The 22,731-nt window shown below is 36.6% G+C and overlaps 3 protein-coding genes across 5 annotated transcripts; 2 read left to right on the top strand and 1 right to left on the bottom strand.

Moving 5' to 3' along the window:
* Window positions 1–379: 379 nt before the first annotated feature.
* On the top strand, window positions 380–6,271 carry LOC117413726 (gap junction alpha-9 protein-like). 3 transcript variants are annotated; one of them, XM_059000191.1, is made up of 3 exons: window positions 380–754; window positions 3,356–4,598; window positions 5,937–6,271. In XM_059000191.1, the coding sequence occupies exons 2-3, from the start codon at window positions 3,384–3,386 to the stop codon at window positions 5,976–5,978; spliced, it is 1,257 nt and encodes a 418-aa protein (XP_058856174.1). In that variant the 5' UTR covers window positions 380–754; window positions 3,356–3,383; the 3' UTR covers window positions 5,979–6,271. The 3 variants fall into 3 exon arrangements, with proteins under 3 accessions (XP_058856174.1, XP_058856173.1, XP_034762376.1); XM_059000190.1 differs by having other exon boundaries at window positions 385–754; window positions 3,356–4,877; XM_034906485.2 differs by having other exon boundaries at window positions 387–754; window positions 3,356–4,927.
* Window positions 6,272–6,515: 244 nt separating this feature from the next.
* LOC117413727 (c-Myc-binding protein-like) lies at window positions 6,516–10,548 on the bottom strand. Its single transcript, XM_034023021.2, has 5 exons — window positions 10,386–10,548; window positions 9,924–9,996; window positions 8,529–8,577; window positions 7,869–7,998; window positions 6,516–7,223 (listed from the first exon to the last, which is right to left on the bottom strand). The coding sequence occupies exons 1-5, from the start codon at window positions 10,479–10,481 to the stop codon at window positions 7,179–7,181; spliced, it is 393 nt and encodes a 130-aa protein (XP_033878912.2). The 5' UTR covers window positions 10,482–10,548; the 3' UTR covers window positions 6,516–7,178.
* A 1,662-nt stretch (window positions 10,549–12,210) lies between these two features.
* Window positions 12,211–21,270, top strand: LOC117413642 (ras-related GTP-binding protein C). Its single transcript, XM_034022876.3, has 7 exons — window positions 12,211–12,600; window positions 13,595–13,798; window positions 14,602–14,801; window positions 16,263–16,377; window positions 17,116–17,258; window positions 17,542–17,690; window positions 18,173–21,270. Exons 1-7 carry the CDS (start codon window positions 12,421–12,423, stop codon window positions 18,322–18,324), a joined length of 1,143 nt encoding a protein of 380 aa, XP_033878767.1. The 5' UTR covers window positions 12,211–12,420; the 3' UTR covers window positions 18,325–21,270.
* Window positions 21,271–22,731: the final 1,461 nt, after the last annotated feature.

The following is a 22,731-nucleotide window of genomic DNA, read 5'->3' as shown; positions in this document are numbered from 1 at the left end:
GCAGTCCAACAGTCTCAAACTCTCCAACTGATAGCCTTTTTTAACAGCATTGTGTCTTCTACTACACTTACCTATGCTTTAAGAAGTGTTGAAGCAAGTACAGTCAAAATGCAACAGAACAGATTTTGTTTTTAAACACGCGACATGTTGAATGAGTTTCGTTGTTACTGTATGGCACGACACAGCAGCAGCTTCATACAGGTCTTACAACTTAAGCAATCCTACAATTTAAGCATGTGTTCTTAAACTTCTAGTAATGTGTAACCATCTATTTAAACCTTAGGAACCAGACAATGCATATAGGTTATGATCATTGACTTTGTAATGCAATGATTTTATACCATGACTTGGTGCTGGTAGTGAAAGCCAGCACAGGAACTGCATCAACTCTTTTCAATCACTTTTGTGTCCTGTTCTCAGTTTTTGAGGGTTACCAAAGTTGAAAAAAACAATAGACTGAGTAACAATTGAACATGTTGGTGCCCTGTTGTGCCTACATGGCCCGTGGGGATTTTGTTTTTTCATTTCGCTGGAATGTAAAATGCAATCCGTTGTGGATTGATTTTTTTTTGCCATCTATAAGTTCTGCACAAACAGCAAACGGCTTTATCTGGGTTGGAACAGCAAGCAGGGTCTGATTGGGGGTGAAGCGTAGTTTGATGTGGCTTCAGAATGTTACCAGGATGAAAAAAAAAATGGAGTGATTCAATGTTATTTATTATATATACATCTGTATTTGTCGCTGGATTTAATGGTAAGTGTTTATGTACTTATGCTCTTCTAGAAGCAGTCTTTTCATTTTCATTTAAATTAGGAGGCTAGAAATCCCAAGTAGAAGGCAGGGAGGTATGGGGGTCCACCCCCAGCGCGGGTGCAAGTGGCAAAGCCCCCCACCGAAAACGAATTACAGGGGTCTAAATCCTGCATATCCTGGGCCTAAATGTGCCTTAATAGAGACCCAAAATTCAAAATAAGTGTATAACTTTATTAATTTTATTTTAAGCGTTGAGATTTAAAGAGCAAGTAAATGTTACTTGTGTCTATGAAAAGTAATTACAAAATAATGTATTTATATTAGAATTTTAAAACCACAAACTTGTCTTAGCACACAGTAATTTCAAAAGTAAGTAAAGTACACATATTTAAGCAAAAGTTTGGTTTTGCAATAATTACACACAGAAAAAAGTGCTGAAAGAAAGCCAGAACCAGACACTAGTGAAACAGAGAAATTATATATCAGGCACAAAGAAATTATATTTTAGGCACAAAAACAATGTCACATTATATGGGCTCTGGACTCTTGACCAGAGGGTTGTGGGTTCAATCCCAGGTGGGGGACACTGCTGCTGTACTCTTGAGCAAGGTACTTTACCTAGATTGCTCCAGTAAAACCCAACTGTATAAATGGGTAATTGTATGTAAAAAAAAAATATATATATATGTAATTGTATGTCAAAAATAATGTGATATCTTGTAACAATTGTAAGTCGCCCTGGATAAGGGCGTCTGCTAAGAAATAAATAATAATAATAAATCCAAGTGAGACAGAATAAAAATGTGAAGCAATTTCTAAATTAAAATATAAGCAGCAGTATTAATTGGTAGCAAATTTAAATACAGAAAAGGTAAGCCATAAGCTTTATTTTGCTTTCTATTTTTTCATGTATTCAATTTTTTCCTTTGCATTTTATACAAAAAAAACAAAACCTTGTTTCTAAAAATATTCATGGAACCAACCAGTCCTTATTTATTTATTCATACTTTCCCATGTCGCTGTTTCTCATTAACTAAAGAGTCTGAGAATGCACAAGTGCATAAATAAATACATAAATAAATAAATAAAATATACATTTTTAAAAATGCGCTTGCGAGAACTGCGATTTCAAACACGGTTGATTTGAAGTTCGTTTCTGTTGCATTTTCCGTAAACATTAAATCGATTTCTACAGTATTATTTTCTTTCATTTAATATTTTTTTTAATTCTGTTAACTGTTTGCTGATTAAAATAAATACAAATAACAATAAATAATGTATTGGCATTTACTTGAACAACGTAGCTTGAAAGTAAAAGTCCAGGATATAAATATCAAATTGTAGGTATATGAAATGGAAAAACATGGAAACTACTTCAAATGGAATGAGTAACCTTGAAATGGAAAATTCACTTTGGTGTACAAATTACACATACAAATGGTTTATTGACGTAGATTGCATACACTCTATTTAAGACTTTCAATGTAATACTGTAGCCCTGTAAATACCAGCGCTTCGGGTCGCATTTTATTTTTCTTAATTTTTTTTTTTTGATCAGCAATAGACAGTGCCACAGCAGCACATCTATACCCAAGCGTCAGTTACCTTTCCCGGGTACAAAAAAAAAAAGAATTAGTACTTTTTACTAAGCATTACATTTAGCGAGAAAATACCTTCCCTCCTCCCACTGTTGCTCTTGCCTAACATACAAAGAAAATATGTTTTCTTTGGGAAGACATCAACAGAAGAGGAGGAAAAAGAGATTCTTACTGTACATACATTTGAACATACATTTCCATTTGACTTGAACTTCTTAAAAATTGAATTTAGATAGTCTTCTAAAAATAACAAACTTAAGTACTATGCCTATTTAAACATAGATAAATCACAATATGTGCTTATGCATATTTGTATGTGGGTGTTTGTGTGTGTTTTGTGTGTGTGGGTGTACTTTTTATCTGCATTTTGTGTCTAAACTGTCGATAATATTAATTGATCACAGTTTTACAGCAACTGATTATACAGAAAAATATCTGACCCGTACATCTTGTTGCTCATATACAGAGAGCTCAGCTGTATGGTTACAGGGGCTAGAGTATTAGCTTACCAGAATGAAACAAACAACACTTACATATTAGTATTTGCTTAAGAAAAAAAAAGTAATATAAATATGTTTTTATTTTACAATACTTTTTTTTTACTACAGTATATTTTATCTGCTTTTAAAATACCTTGACTGAGCTTAACTACTGTTTGCTATTCTGTTATCATAGTATATTGCCGAAAACTCAGGTATTTATATTTATAACATATTTACATTTTTATGTCACTGTTTAAAACTGTCAGTTAAGATCAGATCACTATATTGGAAAGGTTGTCAATTTCAGAGGCTTTCAGCCTACTGTGCCCCCAGCTCTTCAGGATTCAGAATTTACAAAGGTATTAAGTATGTAAAACATAAACAGTATATATTTAATGTTATTATAAGATAAATGTACTTACTGTGTAAAGTATATAAGGACATGGTGGACCTTGTTTATATTTTGAATTCATTTCAGGGTTCAGTTAGTTATACATTTGAAACACTTTCTTTTGTGACAGGTTAACACCCAGGAATGCCAGACTAAAGATGGGTGATTGGAACTTCCTGGGAGGGATTTTGGAGGAGGTGCACATCCACTCTACCATCGTCGGGAAGATCTGGCTGACGATCCTCTTCATCTTCCGCATGCTGGTCCTCGGGGTGGCAGCTGAAGATGTATGGAACGACGAGCAGGCCGAGTTTATCTGCAACACGGCTCAGCCTGGGTGCAGGAACGTCTGCTACGACAAGGCTTTCCCCATCTCACTCATACGCTACTGGGTCCTGCAAGTCATCTTTGTCTCCTCACCCTCCTTGGTGTACATGGGCCATGCTTTGTACAGACTGAGGGCCCTGGAGAAGGAAAGACAAAAAAAGAAGGCACAACTACGAAGAGAGCTGGCTGTGGACATAGACCTGGTCGAAGTTCGAAAGAAACTGGAGCGAGAACTTAGACAACTGGAGCAAAGGAAGCTGAACAAAGCCCCGCTCAGAGGATCTCTACTCCGCACGTACGTGATGCACATCGTTACGAGGTCTGGGGTCGAAGTTGGATTCATGGTCGGGCAATACTTCCTCTATGGCTTCCAGCTTGACCCACTCTTTAAATGTGAGAGGGAACCGTGTCCAGAAGTAGTCGACTGTTTTGTGTCACGGCCAACTGAAAAGACAGTGTTCATGATGTTTATGCAGTGCATAGCAGCACTCTCGTTATTCCTCAACATTCTTGAAGTCATCCATTTAGGATACAAGAAGCTAAAAAATGGAATTTTAGACTATTATCCAAACCTTAGAGATGATCTGGATGATTACGACATGAGCAAATCTAAGAAGAACTCTGTGATCCAACAGGTTTGCATCGGGATGTCTACGGGCCATAAAGCCACCATCCCCACGGCACCCAGTGGGTACACCCTACTGATGGAGAAGCAAGGAGATGCACCGCTTTACCCCATCCTGAACCCGTCTTCTGCTTTCATGCCCATTCAGGGTGATCCAAATGGGAACACAAAGAGCTGTCCAGAAAGCCACAAGGAGAGCTCAAATCAGAGCGCTGGGGAACAGAACAGCAGCTCAAACAATACAGTGCTAAACAAGTCCCCCAAGGCCAACAGTTTGCCAAAGCAGGGGGAGCAAGATGATCATTCCCACAGCACAGCCCGCCATTCTGGTGGGGATCGTCTTTCTGAAGGTCCTGGGGAATCTGGATCCTCCTTGTACCCTGCGCTCCAGGGGGAGTTGTCATCCTGCCCGACAATGCAGGTCAGTTCCAGCCGGAAGCCGCGACGCGTCAGTGCTCCGTGGAACTGCACAACGGTGGTGGAAAGCAACGGATCCAACGGTGACGGGGCTGTCAGCAGCAGCCACCAGGGAAGATGCAGCTTCAGTGCCACTAAGGCTAGGGCGGCCTCTAAGTCTGACCTCAAACGACTCAGCCGGCCAGATACCCCGGACTCAATTGGGGAATCAAGCTCAGAGTCGAAGCAGAGTCGTAATTGTGACAGCCCACAGGCCCTCTCCCCCGCTCGGCGAATGTCATTGGCAAGTAACGCCAGCAGCAGGCGCGCCCCCACCGATCTTCAGATCTAAGCGTTAGTTTGATACCTTACCTATATGTTAAAACTAATATGCACATTTGGCTGGGCAATAGAAAGGGAACTTTTTGCCTTTAGTACTTGTGTTGGAGCAAGTGATTTTCAACTCCAGTCCAGTATCGCCGCAGATTTTTGTTTCAGTTGTGGTCAAGTATCAGTCTTTTCTAGAAGGGATAAACTGCAGTACTTCCCCACTCCCCCTTGGCCCGTTTTTAATAATTAAATTATACACAGGGTAATGATTGTTAGTGTGATTAAATATTTTCACAGTCCGAACCAGACATTGATTTGGTTACCAAGCTACTATTAAGGCTCAAATTAAGATTTATAGTATGTGATTGATCTTTACCTTTTTTTTTTAACAAGGTAACAAACTCTTAACTTCCTTAAATTCATTTTGTGACATCTATTTTAGTTTAAAAAATGGCTTAAACTTAGCAATGGGGTATATTCCACAGGGGTATAGCATATAGTAAATTTCAGCCAGCAAGAACTAACCCAGCAGTCTACTCATACTGTTTCCATTGCTGTGACTACTGTGAGAACATTGGTTGAGAGATGCTCAAGATGTATCAGATTTCTGAAACCGTTATGTCAAAGGTCTCGAGATAACAGATGCCATGACACTTATGTAAAGTACTGCAGTTTATTTTACGTATGTACGTACCTGCAGAAATCTTCCATTGAACCAAGAAATCAATAATTTGTGTTTATATGTGCCGTCGTTTAGAGGCTCTGGAAGATCTCCGTGGTCATGTCTTGCTTTAACGTAATGGGTCGTGTTGTGTTTGGCACGGCATACATTTGTCAAAATAATAGAGGCCAGTGCTGGACCATTGTTTCTACATAGATTAAATTACAATAAAGCTTCAGAGGGGGATTATTTTAGGCAAATGGAGTCTTAACAAGTAGTACGTTAACAGCAAGTAACAATAATACTAGACTCTTTTAGATCAATATGCAGGGTATACCATAAGTAAATTCAACTTGTTCTGTTTTCTTTCAGATCACCATACTGCAGCTTTCCACCATCATGAAAAAGCATTGATATAGTAGTGGCCTACAGCTCACTGAACAGTTTATGTACAATACATACATATTTATTGGCTATTTGGAATGGTCACTGATGCATACACACACTAGGTGACAAGGATTGAATACTGTCTTGTTAAGCCTGTTGTGCCCAATTATTATTTTATAATGTACAGTTTCACTTCTATTTAGCATGCTTTTTTTTTTTTAAATCTGTAGAATTCCTTGTTGGATTACACGTACTTGGCAAATCATGACAAATTCTAATTAAAAAAAAAATGCTTTTGCTGGGATTCTGTTTTCTTTCACATCTCAAACGTCATAATTAAGAGGATTTAACAGCAACCTTGTGACCTTAAGGTTTTTATCCTGCAGAAAAATGAATGCTAAGGTAAGAGCTTTTCTTTAGAGACAGATCAGATGTAAAATAATTAACTACCGCTGAAAATATCCCAGTTGGGTACTGGTTGATCAAATCAACCACTAAAATGTGTATTTTTATTTAACCATTTAGGTCATTAACTATAGAATTAAAAAAAAAACACTTGTCTCAAACACTTAATTCTATTTATTTTTAAGTCACTACACACAAACATATGGAAACAACGCATGTTCAGAAATGAGGTGTACAGACAAATTAAATATCTGTCAATGAACAAAAATGCATAAGATCAATTAATTAAAAAAAAAAACTCAAAAGATTATCAGGAACTATTAACGTATACTGCAAATGGAAAAAATACACAACCAAGATCCGAAACTGAAAATGTACATTTTCCAGTGAATTGCCTAAAATACAATATATACTAATCGTAGGGTTTTAGATGGATCATGATAGCAATATTAGCCACCTGGTAGATGTAAAATGTCCATTCCTCAGGCTACATGGTCAACACAGTATCTGCCTAGTAAGCCAGTGTGTGCAAACATAGCAACTTGTGACATTCATTCTCAACACTGATCACAAATGATTGTAATTAAAGCAATTCTCCTTAGACTAAAAAAAAAAAAAATTGTAAAAAATGGTTTTATTTTTATTTCAGGCACTTGTGTGGATATACAGCCCCGTAATAATATTTACACAAAAATACCAAATAAATGATATTACTACATTTTTCCAAGTGAGCAAGTGTTACCCCAAACCTATCCCACTGTGAGGTCAGTGTTAAACGGCTTTGTCATCAGGATTTGTGTTTCCCGAAGAAAGCCAGAGTGGCTATTCAGTGCGCCCTTCATCTTGCTGAGGTTCATAATGTGAAAGCTGTAAACAGAAATATGGAATATATCAGCAACAACAAATGATTTTGAGAATGATTGGAGGCGGGTCATGTATTGCCCGTTTTACCCTACTAATAAATGCCCCCTCTTTAACAAAAGGCAATGAGTAAGCTACTCGACAGGTGCAATGGTACCCCAAACTGGGGGTGGGGCATTTACTGACCATTTAATCTACTCTGACCTCTTGCTCACTAAGATTATTTAATCCCCCCTCCCCCCCCCAAAAATAGGTTTTTGCAATGATGACCCCAAATGTCTTGAGATTCCCCATTACATAAAATCCCAGGTGATGCTCCAAACTTATTTTTTTTTTATTTTTAAGTTTTGCGAATTTAGCCACAAGTGCAAAAACAAATGACTACTTTTATTTTATCATTGCTCACATTTATAAAACAAAAAACCTTATGTATAATACAAATGAATTAAAATGAACCATAATGTATTTATGCAAGACTGTTGCAGCATTTACCTAGTATACATTCTAAATTTGATAGAATATTTGATGTTGTCCTTACTCTACTCAAGAAAACAATGTTGTGTTGAATGCAGGATATGACATTTACAGACATACTTCAAGTACCTCACTTTTGATATATATTTTTTTAAAACTAAATGAGGTCCCCGGTACCTTAGCTTTTAGCTCTTTGTTTTCCTCCAGCACCATTTCATATTTCTGTCGGAGTTCTACAACTTCCAGACGCAGGGCTTCCACGTCTGCTGTTTCAGGACCAACGACTCCCAAATGTTGCTTTAGAAAACTAGTAAGTTAAGGTTGATCTAAATTTGTTGCTTTTTTAATTTTTATATATAAATGACTATTGCTGCTTGTTTGCTGCAAAGCATCCACCAAGTTGATTCTCTAAGTTAAAGTTGGCAGTGAAGCTGCTTCAGGAGCAATCTGCAAGGTGATAAACAACCCAGTCATAACTGTGGTACAGAAATAAATATGTACAGGAGGTGAAAGCCACTATAAGTCACAGCAGTTCTCCAATGCTTTAACAGGTTTCTAATTTCAGTGAATTATAGAAAACTGCCAGCATAGTGCTGCTGGTATATACTCTGTAATATTCCTGTTCGGATGGTGATTTTCACAGGATCTGCTTCATCACCCAGGCTACCATCAACAGAACAGTGTGTCCACATACATCTGCATACAAAGGTCTTCTCTGCATCTACACCCTGTGCTTTAACACCCAGTTGGAATTATTTTCAAAACCAGGTCAATTTACTGTTTGTATCATCAGAGCGGAAATGGGCAAAAGTAACTGTAAATATTTCAAAAGGATACTCCAAAGCATTATTTGGTTTTTCTGGTTCTTCGTACAGAGTTACCAACACTGCAAACAAAAGAAAAGATCATTATTATTTTTTTCTGTTTAACAAGTGGTTCTTACTCACCAACTTAAATTCAACAAAGTGTCCCTACAGGCATGGCATAAGGGGAATGGCAACATTATTATTACAGTATTTGTTATTTAGCAGACGCCTTTATCCAAGGCGATTTACAGAGACTAGGGTGTGTGAACTATGCATCTGCTGCAAAGTCACTTACAACATCTCACCCGAAGGACAGAGCACAAGGAGGTTAAGTGACTTGCTCAGGGTCACACAGTGAGTGAGTCAGTGAGCTGGGACATAAACTGGGGACCTCCTAGTTAACAAGCCCTTTTCTTTAACCACTGGACCACACACCCTCCTGTGAAGGAGTAATATATATATATATATATATATATATATATATATATATATATATATATATATATATATATATATATATATATAATTTTAAATTATGGCTTAATCCTAAAATTCTAGACCTGTATAAACTCTTCTGAATTAATCTGATATGTGTAATTCAGTGTCAGATAAATATATAAAGGGATCCCTGTACAAAAAGAAAGACATTTTTATTATATCAAACATATTTAAGTTAAAATAAATGTAATGTCTTTTTGTGCACATTTCAAACTGGCAGATCATACCTGCATTTAAGCTGCCGACACTGCTGCGCTGGCACAGAAGTTTAATTGCGTGATAAAGGACCATTAGTTAAAACGTATTCACTGCAATCGGGATTAGCAGGTGTACTTTTAGTCCAATCAAGAGGACAAAACCTTCTAATCCACTAGTTAGACACATCAAGTGGACTAAATTTGGTATGCTGCAAATGGCCCACTGTTTCTTCCCTTATAGGTGCATGAACAGCTCCTAACAGTGAACCTACAGACCCAGGTGAGAGGTATTCATGTGCAATCAGTTCAGAGCAGATTTAGCAGTGGCCCGATTGTTCAAACTCCTGGCATCTATTGACTTCAATAATATATCTAAACAAAGGGAGTTCTGAAAGCCAGGACAGGTTGCAGGACTCGTGAAAGTTTCTAACCCTGCTGAATCATTAAATGTTACTGAAATACAGCTGACGATTAGAACAATTGACATCACCTAATGCTTTTAATTGAAACACGCCAATAATCAAGGGCATTCCAAATAACATAGCTGTATACCATTGTCTCAGTGCCAGTTGCCTCTTATCATTAGTATGACCAGATAAAACCTCACTGAGAGAATCATAGATGTGCACTGAATCTCAATGCAGTATTTTAGTATAAAACGTAAGAACATCGTTTTGGGGCATCGCAGCATTGTTGGAACTAAAGCATCACGAAAGTCTCTGAATACAAACCATTGGTAAGGCTGTCGAGGACCCCGGCTTTTTCCAAGTATCTTCGAAACTGTTCCCGTTTGGATTCCGAAGTCTATATAATAATCAACAACACGAAGGACAATAATACAAAATAAAACACATCCTCTCAATAAATAAATAAATAAATAAATACATATATACATTATTATTATTATTATTATTATTATTATTATTATTATTATTATTATTATAATAATAATAATAATAATAATAATAATAATAATTGCAGTTAACTTACATTAATAACATTATGTTATTAACCAAAGGTTTGTGAACTGAGGCAGTATTCGAGATCCGTCGCCACACGGTATATACAAACAAACTTAACGAGTACGGAAACTAGCTACAGTGTTCCGTTTTAGAACCACTACAATATATACATGAAAATAAGTAGTCTCGTCGAATTTTGCTTAAACATTTTACTTTAATAATAAAACGTACCCTGTAATTTGCCATGTTATACGACCCACAATCTCTCGGTTTCTGTTTCCAAACTGCTCCCAGGTGGGTAAAACTCACACTGAGCATGCGTTCCATCGCTCGCTCAAGCTGTAGCGCGTGCGTACAACGCACAAGACTCTGAGCCTGTGTTTGACAACAAGCGGTAACCATTGGTTACTGTTGCTCGCGTTGAAATATCGGATTCGGGACAGTTTAATGAGGATACATATAAATTAGTTATAAATTGATAACGTTGATACCGAAATGTTTGCTTAAACACTAGCCCTCTAAATGATAGCTGGCTTTAAAACAAAATGAGCATCTCTAGGAAACTTGTATGCAAGCTTATCTTCACTGTCATTAAAACAATTGGAGTTTAAGATCCAATTTAAACCTTGAAAAAAAAAAAATCACATGAAATGTATGGTATTAAAACACATTATTGTTTTATTGCTAGTATTGACCAACAACATAACTACAGATTTGGAGAGCAGTGCTTTGCTGTCTTTCATTTAATTTAATGTTTTTGGAAAAAACAATAGGAGCTGCTTTATGATTTCACTACAAAATGAACATTGAACATATTTCATATAGAATATACAGTGACACGTGTGTTAATAACAGCTGGCAAAGAATAACACGTTACCACAATAACTTTGTAATAACACGTTCCTAGTTTAAATCTTCATGTCATATTATAAAGGTTTTACTTTTTTTTTTTATAACATCACTCAAAAATGTTACATGTTCTTATATATTGCTATAGCTAACTCATATTTTTAATAATGGTCTAATTATGTTTACAACATCATTTTGAATACATTTGATAATGCATGATTGAGTATTACCCTAAATTCATTCTCTTTAATCAGCAATATCTGGCAATGTATTTATTCTGAGTTATAGGGATTAAACCGCACATCATAAAACCACCAATGACTGGCGGCTGAAAAAGGCTGTTGCCTAGACAAGTTTTAAAAAATAAAATAAAATAAAAATACCAGAGAAGCTAACATGAATTGAAATTGTAATAAAGTTCAAAAGAAATGTACTTTTCAGTGACAAATTCCACCTTTGCCAAATTTTTTTTTTTTTTTTTAATGATCTCTAGGTAGAAAACACAGGCAATATTTTTCCAGTTCCTGGGGTGCAGCTGTGGCCTAAAGATCTTTCTTTCAGGTATTTCTAATCCCTACTTGTGCAGCAGGTCAGCCGATTTCAGATACCACTGGAATGAAACTGAAATTCACTACAATAATGGGTTTCCTACCATTGGCAGGTCTGGAGTATAAAATACAAACAAACAAACAAACACACAAACAAACACAAAAACAGGTCTTCCAACACAAGAAAAGCAGGATCAGTGATATTATTGCTGGTGCTAACAGAGTATTATTATAAGGTCGTTAAAACAGAATAATTTGTTACATTAGAATCTATAATTAAATATAAATGATCTTCCCAGTTCAACATTACTATATTAAGTACATATACTTCACCTATTTACTCAAACAAAATACAAAATGATAAGGCCAAATGACTTTATGGTTTCTATTCATTTCAGTAGTTTAATTTTATAATACAAATACCAAAAAAGTGCTGCATAATGCATCGTACAGTTTATAGTTGTAATTAGCGGAAAGGCACATGCCACATTGTTACAAATCCCCCAACAATATTCCCACACTGCAGGTGAAAGGTCAGGGTACACAAGCTGCACCAGTATAGTCAGGTGATTCCAAAGCACATGACGCCAGACTAACCCACCCTGCTAGCACTGCAACAACAGTGCTAATTTAACAGAGACGCGGTTTAACGAATCGGTATGCGCACTTTTTGGAAACTATCCAATAAGCGAGCACGGGGCGGGACTTAAGATTAGGTTGCGTTGAAAGAGAAACGGAGCTGAAGATTTAAAGGAGAAGAGAGAAGGTTTTGTAGTAGTTATTTTGTGAATTTAAAACTTGTTACATTTTATCAATTTGAAATAATCAAATGCAATAGGCGGGTTTGGGGGAGTCAGCTTTTGGTCGAAATGTCGATTCAGTTCGAGGAGCCGCTGGCGGGGAGTTACGGGGTAGTAGACTCTTTCCCGAAAGATTTTGGGTATGGGGTGGAGGAGGCCGATATTGAGGAGAGCTCGGCTCCTTCGGACAGCAAACCACGAATACTGCTTATGGGGCTCCGACGAAGCGGAAAATCGTCCATACAGAAGGTATGTTGGATACGAGGCGTAGCATTGTGCTTAAACGCCCTATTTGAGTTGTTGTGCTTTACCTAATTATAACAGTTTACAGGCAGAGATATGGCAGTCCAGTCTAGTTCAGTCTCCCTTTATTATTCTGAATTCTAGACAATAGAGGCATGCAGTTTTTATTTATTTATTTGTTTTACACTGTTTAAATTATGTACGCCTTTCTTTTCTCGATTTACTGCGTGGGTGTCTTTTGCTACATTTAGATGGTTATAGTGGCACATCAATAATATGCGTACAGAAGAGACGAGAATAATGCCACATACCTTGGTGACATAGTGATGATTTGTATTTTTGTGTATGAATGCGGCATCCATGTCAAGAAACTGATGAATCATTTGTTGGGCTTATTTCCTAGTTAATATTTAGCAATACATATATTTATAAATAGAATACTAGAATTAAGGAGACAGTTGTGAGATGATCTGTTTGGTTCTCTCACAAGCCAATGTTGGACCAAGCCAATGCTGGTGTGTTTTTTTGTTTTGTTTTTGGAATACCAAAGTCTACTCTGCAGCGACAAGGAACAGTAATGTAACAAATCAAGAAGAGAATTCATGCTGCATTTTTTTAAACATGCACACTGGATATCCCATTTTCTAATTAATTTATTTTGCATCTCTTTTTCCAAGGGGGTCCCGGCAAAGCTTCTCTGTAGATGAGTTTACCCAAGTTTGTTTGCTTAATATTAATAATAACCTGGGTTTTCAAATGTTTTCTTACTGCATAGCACCAAAAATATATTTTTTGTAAGAAATAGTTAAGAAAACATCCCATCACGCAAACTGATAAACGAATCTCAGTTACCAGGCAGGTTAGAAAACAAACATGCATAATTCATTTTATTCTTTCAGTAAAAAAAAAAAAAAATCATGGCTTAAATTTGATGGTATTCGTCTTATTCAATGTCTACACGTGAAGAATGTTTATTGTCTTTTTTTTTTTTTAAATGTAGGTGGTATTCCATAAGATGTCCCCAAACGAAACCCTGTTTTTAGAAAGCACAAACAAGATCTACAAAGATGACATATCCAGTAGTTCTTTCGTCAATTTCCAGATCTGGGATTTTCCTGGACAGGTGGACTTTTTTGATCCAACGTTTGACTATGAGATGATCTTCAGGGGAACCGGAGCATTGATATTTGTTATTGATGCACAGGTAAAACAAAAAAAAAAGATTCATGAATACAGTAAACAAGAATCAAATACCGTTTCCAGTGTTCCTGTGGATTGAGGGCAGTCTTCCACTGAACACATTTTATGTAGGGTTATCTAAACTGTTTTGTGATGTTCAAGTTAATAAAACATGCTGTACTTTTCTTTTTGTATTGAACATGCAAAGAAAGATCTCATGGTCCAGATTACTTTGCTACAGAGCTGAGCTGACCGGACCTTGGTGATACAAGGAAGAAATAAAGAGGGCCTTGTTTTAGATTTTAAGCTTATAAAATAATAATTTTAGAGAACGGGGAGAAATTAATGCACCCTAATCGGAATTACTACTTGTAACCATCTAAGACGAGGATGCCCTGATATAAAATGTGTTTTGTGACGTATGTAGTAAAGTGATTGTGAGTGGTTCCTTTACAAAAATCATTATTCAGACTTTTTTGGTAGACTGCTAAAGAAAAATCCACCTGCTTCCGTAAAACTGTCCTGGCTGCCTGCAGATAACCGCCTCTATGATAGGGTTTCATTTTTTAAACCTAGAACATAAAAGGCCTGTGTTCTGTACCGAGGGATATCGCCCCTATTCTGTCCACACTCCAGTAGGCCCAGGGGATTGGGTTAGTGTATCTTTCTGATCTGGTGTGATGTTACAGTATGTTTTAGACTTGAGGTAGCTGTCTATACTTACACTTCTTGAGTGTTTGGTACATTATCTTTCTCTCCTGCAAATGCCTTTGCATACCTGAGAATGTGTAAAAAAAAAAAAAAAAAGTGTTTTCTGTGGTCTTCTAGGACGATTATGTGGAAGCATTGGGAAGACTTCATCTCACAGTGTCCAGGGCATACAGAGTCAATCCAGAGATCAACTTTGAAGTTTTTATTCACAAAGTGGATGGCTTGTCGGATGACCATAAAATAGAAACCCAAAGAGACATCCACCAGAGAGCCAACGATGACCTGGCAGATGCTGGCTTAGAAAAGCTGCACCTTAGGTAAGTGTGTCAGTGCGCACGTATTTTTTGATTTATAATATTTTTTTTTTTGTTCAAATTCTAAGCAGGACACAGTTTTTTATTTTGCAGGAATAAAACAAAAACAAGTGCTTGTCCACTTGCTGAACCTGCAATGTTTGTAGGCCTGTGTTCTTTATTTATTAAATATATCTATGGTACTGCTGCTTAACAGGAATTGATTGTGGGAAAGGGGACGATTAGGTGGTATTTAGGCCAGTTTAAGTGCATTAGGGCCAGTTTGCAAGACCTATTATTTCTACCATACATGGTAATGTAAGCCTTAAAGCAGGGCGCATACTTAATACAGGTAACCATTTCTAAATGTTTTGAAGAAACACTTCCTTAAAATAGTAAAATTCTGATCCAGGTTAAGTTGCAGAAATAAGTTTGTTAAAAGCAATTGTGTTTGAGGCAACATTTGTTTTTAGATTTAAAGTACTACACATATATAGGAAGGAATTGATGTCATGTTGTCATCATTGCCTGTGTGTTTGAAAATGGTACTTGAGTAACCCCAAGCTGTATAACCCGTGTGAATGTCGCTGAATTTTACAACAATATGTATTGCAGAAACATAATCTGTTTTAAAAGGCAGACTCATGTCACATATGTGATTAAAAATGTATGTTTAATAGATTTAATTAAAACAAAAAAAAATGGAACGTTTAAAGTTGCTGGTTTTCGTGTCCTGTAATCAAAAACCCTGCATGATTTGAGTGATCTTACAAGATAGCAAAAATGAGCAACATATTGCTGTGTTTAATAGGTAGAAAACCATGGCAGCTGCCAGTAATACATAATACTGACATATTGCTTGTAGAATTGGATGTTGTCATAACCACCTTCCTTTGTATTGAAAATGGTTTATTTAATGAATCTATTACACATTTTTTTTTAAAATTGTTTTTAGATAGATACATGATAGATCGAGAAAGCTATTGATGGATGGATGAATAGATGGATAAATTCTTCAGAGGCCCAGATTAGAGTTCAAAATCTTTAGACGCTTGGCATTTCAGCATATTTCCATACACAATAAGCAGTGCATTTTATATAAAGTATGCATTATAAATAGCTCTGTTCACTTGATTGATAGATAGACACGCACCACTTTTTTTTGTGAATACATAAGATGTGCATCACAATTTTGGTGATTTTATACCATGAGGAACGGTTAGTATTCTTGTACTTGTCTCGCCAAGTACCGAATGACATGTTTTTGTGGGTTTACACAGAAAGCTGCCAAGTACACTTTAGACTTGTTTTGGATTGCTTATCTCTCTGCGCTTAAAAAGGTCATGCATTATGAAGTCATTTGTACTGCACTCCAATTCAAACATGAAGAAGCAGGATAAAGCAGCTAGCTGCAAAACTCCACGCAATGCCTAAACCACACTGTACGCAATTTTAACCCTCCTTGCTCGTTTTATTGTTTTTCAGCTTTTACTTGACAAGTATCTACGACCACTCGATATTCGAGGCTTTTAGTAAAGTTGTACAAAAGCTCATCCCACAGCTTCCGACGCTGGAAAATCTATTAAACATCTTTATATCGGTATGTATTCCTTCTTCTTCCTCTGCTGTGTTTTATAATTTATTATTTTTTTTCTGTGTGGGGGTCGGAATAGTTTTACCCAAGTACAGCAATGTGGTCTGATCAATTTAAGTGTATTTTGGCTGTGTTCCCACTGTCCTAAACCCAATCCCAGGGGTTATGGCCAAATAATTGGTCTTTTTAAATCTTCCCATTTGTTAAACTGAGGAGAAGCAGATGTGGGGTCTCTGTTGGACTGTCTTGAATTATGAACTGCTGTAAATGCAGTATATAATTATACATGTAGTCAGAGACACCTGTGCTGTGGGCCATCTTTCCATCTAGAGCCCATCTGTGGCTGTGATAACCAAACCGCTCTGTTCTCCTCATATATTCTGAAACAAACAACACTTGAGTGTTTATGCTCAATTAGTCATGCTTTCTCAATGTGAAAAACCATTAACTTGGCACACTTAAGTGAGCCCTAACACTCGAGTGTTTCTAAAAATAAATTAAGTATTGTAGTCGATGCCAGAGATGCCTTTGCAAATGGCTGGTATAGGGGGTAGGGTTTGCCAGCTGATCCCATTGGAGTAACATTAAGTGTAGCTCTAATGAAAAGACACACCGTGTGTAGAGGTGGGTAGCCACATACTGAAGTAAGGCATTCTGAGTTCAGATGCAGTGCTTTTTACATGCCCGACGTGTGTGTGCTTGCAGTATGAAAGCGTTGTTCTTTTTGTTTTTCCCCCTTTCCAGAATTCAGGAATCGAAAAGGCATTTTTGTTCGACGTAGTCAGTAAAATCTACATCGCCACAGACAGTTCTCCTGTGGACATGCAGTCTTATGAGCTGTGCTGTGACATGATAGATGTGGTCATAGATGTTTCTTGTATTTATGGGTGAGTAGTGTGGCACTTGAATAATTAGGATCTTTATCTTGTGTCTACTTGTTTTTTCCTTTGGCTTAATGCTGCATTCCGACTGTGTAATCTACTTTAAGTTTGAAGGAGATAACTAACTAATGTCGGTATGCAGCATTAATTTCTAAATGGAAAGGATGAAGTTAAACTAAATTGCTCAATGTTAAGTCACATGGTGTTGGAATATTGCTTAAAAATAAAAACAAACTTCAACCTGTAACCCAGAACACACAGTTGATTAGTGTGCTGTTTTTCTTACCAGTCTAAAAGAAGATGGCAGTGGAAGTGCCTATGACAAGGAGTCAATGGCAATTATTAAACTCAACAACACAACAGTCCTCTATCTAAAGGAGGTGACAAAGTTTCTTGCACTGGTTTGCATTCTAAGGGAAGAAAGTTTTGAACGCAAAGGTAATGTTTGTTTGTGTTTTTTTTTTTTGTAAGAGTTAAAGAATTGGTTCAGTGTATGTGTCCAGTGGTTAAAGAAAAGGGCTTGCAACCAGGCGGTCTCCGGTTCAAATCCCACCTCAGCCACTGACTCATTGTGTGACCCTGAGCAAGTCACTTCACCTCCTTGTGCTCCGTCTTTCGGGTGAGACATAGTTGTAAGTGACTCTGCAGCTGATGCATAGTTCACACACCCTAGTCTCTGTAAGTCGCCTTGGGTAAAGGCGTCTGCTAAATAAACTAATAATAATAACAATACTTCTTGTAAAGCGTTAGGATAACAAAAAAAAAGTAAAAGGTCTGAATTATACAGCAAAAGTGTAGCAATGCACTTTCCAACACAATCCCGCTCCCTGCATGCACGTGCTTACAGTACAATATTTGTGGACATGCCCAAACTATAAACTCACTCTCTCTCTCTCTCTCTCTCCTCATTTTTTTTAAAGGTTTAATTGATTACAATTTCCACTGTTTCCGCAAAGCCATCCATGAAGTTTTTGAAGTTGGTGTGATCTCCCAAAGAATAGGCAGTCTACAAGAAATTACACCAAACCTGAAAGCAGTGACTCACAATGGCACACCTAGGAATGCAGTGTAGGAAGAAGTCAGACCGGCATCTATACCAACCCTGTCCTCAGTCCAAAGCCACAGACAGACCACAGCCTTTTACAAGAGTGCTAACTATTAATGGAAATACAAATCTGTTAAAGTGGTGCTCATTCAGTGAAATGAAGCACTTTGATAACTGCTTTGGATCATTTGAACTGTGTAACAAAAAAAAACAAACTTTAAAGGCCTAACTACTGTAAATCGCTATCTAAGGAGTACCATTTGCAGGTCAAACAGCAAAGACCCTTTCATCTGAGAATAAATGACTGGTTCAGTTATTATTTTTTTTTTTGATTTGCAAGTAATATCCCATTAGAATAAAAGGGAAAACAATTTCTGCACGCTTGTGAAAAAAAACAAAAAGGTAAAAGCAGTATGAGTAATGGTATATTGTCAAGTGACTATTGCATACCGTATGTGATGCCTGTTGAAAAATAGTTTGCAGGTGGAAATATTAACCCTTTGTCTCTGGTTCGGTAAAAGAAAGTCAGTAAAAGAGTGCAATAAGCAGCTTAATTCAAACCCATTTTTGTTTGCTTTTGGGGTTCATGTCAAAGTTGGTAATTCGCAATGCTGCAGTTTTGCACAATAGGTGGGATGGATAGACCACATGAAAAACCCCAAACGCACAGGATGGGCTAGTGTAACTTAAGTGGAATTGATGATCAATTTATTGAGGATTTCTCTATTCATTTTTACTTTCTTATGATCCAATGTAAAAAAAAAAGTAACAAACAATTTTAAAAAACGATAAAAGGGTGATATGAGCTGTAAAGGGATTAAAAACAAACAAAACAAATGGTTTTGTATTAATTTAACATGTTAAAATTGAGTTTACTGTAAAATTATAAGCCTCCAGAAAGATGACCAAAATAATTTGTAGTATCTCCATAACCACAAGAAAATGAGCTAACCAGTATACATGTCACCACAGGCTCAGTAAAGTTTAGGTTTTTTGTCTTTCACCATGACCCTAGTGTTTTTTGCCAAATGTCTTGCCTTGCACAAAAAAAAAGCTGTTGCACATGTAATTAGGGTACTATGTTTTGTTTGTGACAGGAAAGAACAGTCAGATAGTGGGACCCATTTATAAAGCTTTTACTCAAGCGCTATTTAATTGTTTTTATTAATACAGATTTTCATAGAACTGTTGCAAACAGTTGATAAAAAGCCAACAGCAGTCTAGAGGAGTTTTCATGAATATCAAATTGTATTTTAGTCATAAGAAGTTAATGCTTTGTGAATGAGGCCCATAATATAATCCACTTTGTTTCCCTTGTGTGCTACAGACTGTTCTGGTTTGTATTTTATATACTTTATCACTGAGCTAAATGGGTGTACATTTATAAAACTGTACTTCAAATCCATTTCTCTGAATAATGTTGGTACCATGTTATTGACTGTTTTCAGATTGAATGAAAACATGTTGCATCCAGAGACTAGTAAAAGTGATATTTGAGTTTAATCAAATGATTCATACATTGGCAATATTGTTTGAGAGAGTCCTTTTTTCTGTGTTTTGTTTTTAATTGTAAAATGTGATAAAACTATAAATTGTACCATAGTTATCATCATACCCTTTTTTATTTTTTAAAGAAATGAAAATAAAAAATAGTGGACCTGGGATTTATTCTTAAATCTAATCTATATCTCCGTGGAGCAGATGATAATGGTTTTAGTGTTTGTATTGAAAAATCAAGGTTATTTTGCATAGACTGCTTTTTTTTTTTTTTTTAAAGAAAATAATTACATTTGTAATATCAAAAGAAAGAATGGTTGATGCGGGTACCAGAGTTCACTAGATGGATGTACAAGGGTGATGGGTTTAGGCATCTAAGTGTATTAGACCCTGCCTTAGTTCTGCTTTTCGAAAGCAGAAATGCAGTTCAATTGATTGTTATAAGGATTGTAACAGTATGGAAATAAAACTCCCATTGCATAGCAGTTTGATCCATTCATGGTTTTACTATGAGTTTAAGAAGACACACAGCAAGCTTGTATTAAAACCTGGCATGGGTGTTCTTTCCATACCTGTATAATGATTTAAATCTTCTCGCTCATTTAATCACAACTTTCTAAAGCACAAAAAACATGGTCCAGCCAACCCGCTCAATTTATACTTGCAAGCTTGACATGAACATCACCATTATTTTGGCATGGTCATGACCTCAATGATGACACAAGAGGGCATTTGTATTTGCTGGTTTTTCACCTTTTTCACCTGGTTTAAAGCCCTTTTGGGAGGAGGGTGAAGGGGGGGGGGGGGGGGTTAATACCCATCTCCTGGTTTAGGCATAATTCTAGCTGTAAATTAAGGGGTGCAGAGAATATTGTAGGATTAAAATCCAGATGTTGGACTTATAACATATCTGTGCATAAGTTACACAGCCTCCTGTCCACAAGCAGTAGTTAACAATATGTAGTTACTTAGATTTGTGACTGTTAAGAATTGAGGTGCGTTGACACCATTACTGGAAAATCAAGCATCACTTTTAGTTGTGGCTGCTGATCATTTTGGTTTGTGTGTGTGTATATATGTGTGTCAAAAAAGACTGTGTGTGCAGATGCTGAGCAAGATATTCCCTGTCGATGCAACTGAATTTCATACTGGCCAAGGGCACTTCTGATGAAATTTGTTAGGGCTATTGATCTGCAAATCTGTTTCAAGCCCAATTATCATAAAGTTTAAGTGCTGCTGTATATTTTATATATTTAAATATGTATATAGGAGTTCTATACACCTAACAGTGCTTCACGCTCCGAGTGCTTTCTGCAAATGATTATACTGTGGTTATGATTGCTTCAGTATTTACATGGACCATTCAGACAGCCAACTGAATGAAATGGATGCTTTTATATTTATAGATTTTTTTTTTTCTTTTTCTTTCACAAGTGTAAAAAATATCTGGGGTATAAATAAATCTTACTGGCTTCACATATGTTTTTTTTTCTCCTTGATTTTATGTGCAGTTAATACATTCAGAGGTGTAGTTCTTTGATCTTCTTGTTGATTAATTCTATGATTGAACAAATTTGGTTAATAAGTGTTATGTTGTAGGCTGTGCAATCAATAAGTTTGTACACTCAAGTCAGAAGTATTCCACAGTTCTTGTGCCCAATGACTTCTCCGAATGTTACATATGTGGGTGAATTATTTTAACCTGACCTCAAGGGACGGGATGCTGGAAAGGGACCAACTCATGATTCAAATGAGCCCTGGCACTAATGTGTCCCTTTCAAACACTCATAAATATTATGTGCCAGCAGAAGATGATCGGGGAAAAAACAGCAGCTCTCTTCCAGTCCTAACTAAACATGTTTCACTTGAAAAACCTCATAAGATGATGCTACGCTAGAGAGAGAAGAAGGGGGTGGCAGGGTGGAAATAAACATTGATGCCAGATCTGGAGTTCAGGCTAAATGTACTGCAATTTGTTGCTGCTGAAGAAGGTTCATGCTGTATGCCAGTGGCATTGTAAACTGCAAATTACTTCCTGCAGATGGCAGTATTGCACATGGCTTTGCAAACGCTTTTCACTTTAGATAAGTGTTTTTATTAAGATCTGGCATACAACCCCCCTAAATCCATAGAAATCTGAGTCAAACGAAGTATGTGTAATAGGGCATGCTAGAAGTGTCCCTCATAGGTAAGACAAACTGTTGGTTAAAATATTAACTGTCTTGCATTATGTTTTGATCAAGCATTTTTGAGGTTTTGAGTTAAAACAGTCTGTATCTATGCAGCTTTGGCCTTGCTTCAATAGCCTTACTTTTATACTGTACAGCTATGCACACTCTCAAACTCCAGCCCTCAGCATTCAAGTATTACCCTAATTTAATGGCCATTGCTAATACATGCATTGATTGAACTGGCATTATAATGAGTTTGACAATTTACTAAGTTGAGCAATTAGGTAATTAGCACAATATGTCCTATAACACCTGTCAGGGTTGTTTTTTTTTTTTTTGGTCACATTTTTTATTCTTCTAAGCCAAATACATTGTATTTAAAGAGTAATTTGCTTTAACTTTTAACAGCTATTATAAGTGAATACCACACAAGGTGTAATAAAAGAATGCCTGCCAGGTTGGTGGATGAGACACTGGACTCGCAGTCCATCCCATTTTTAACTTGCAGTATGTAAGTACTGTGATGCTAATTCCTTGCTGGTTAAGAGCAAATTAGCCTCCCAGCGTCAGTCATGACTCATTATGTCACTATATGTGAAGCACTTAACTCCACTACCGCACAATTTAGATGCAATAAAAATGGTGACAGCATTTTTATCCACTTCATTAAGCTACTAATTTCTTGTAAAAATTGTACATTAATCCTTTCATAGCTTCCTGTGGTTGAGAATATTTTCAATCCATAACAGAAGTACGGTTTAAGTCA

This window comes from Acipenser ruthenus, chromosome 25, assembly GCF_902713425.1.
Source record: "Acipenser ruthenus chromosome 25, fAciRut3.2 maternal haplotype, whole genome shotgun sequence".
In the NCBI taxonomy this organism is placed as follows: Eukaryota; Metazoa; Chordata; class Actinopteri; order Acipenseriformes; family Acipenseridae; genus Acipenser; species Acipenser ruthenus.
This window is presented reverse-complemented; position numbering and strand designations above follow the sequence as displayed.

What these genes read in the sequence shown, in the direction of transcription:
- LOC117413726 (XM_034906485.2), top strand. Translation starts at nt 3,384, where the DNA reads ATGGGTGATTGGAACTTCCTGGGAGGGATTTTGGAGGAGGTGCACATC.
- LOC117413727 (XM_034023021.2), bottom strand. Translation starts at nt 10,481, where the DNA reads ATGGAACGCATGCTCAGTGTGAGTTTTACCCACCTGGGAGCAGTTTGG. An exon ending in ATAACATGGCAAATTACAGG is followed by an intron (nt 9,997 to 10,385) that starts GTACGTTTTATT and finishes ATTATTATATAG; the next exon opens with ACTTCGGAATCCAAACGGGA. An exon ending in CCTCGACAGCCTTACCAATG is followed by an intron (nt 8,578 to 9,923) that starts GTTTGTATTCAG and finishes TTTTGTTTGCAG; the next exon opens with TGTTGGTAACTCTGTACGAA.
- LOC117413642 (XM_034022876.3), top strand. Translation starts at nt 12,421, where the DNA reads ATGTCGATTCAGTTCGAGGAGCCGCTGGCGGGGAGTTACGGGGTAGTA. An exon ending in TATTAAACATCTTTATATCG is followed by an intron (nt 16,378 to 17,115) that starts GTATGTATTCCT and finishes CCCCCTTTCCAG; the next exon opens with AATTCAGGAATCGAAAAGGC. An exon ending in GATGTTTCTTGTATTTATGG is followed by an intron (nt 17,259 to 17,541) that starts GTGAGTAGTGTG and finishes TTTTCTTACCAG; the next exon opens with TCTAAAAGAAGATGGCAGTG.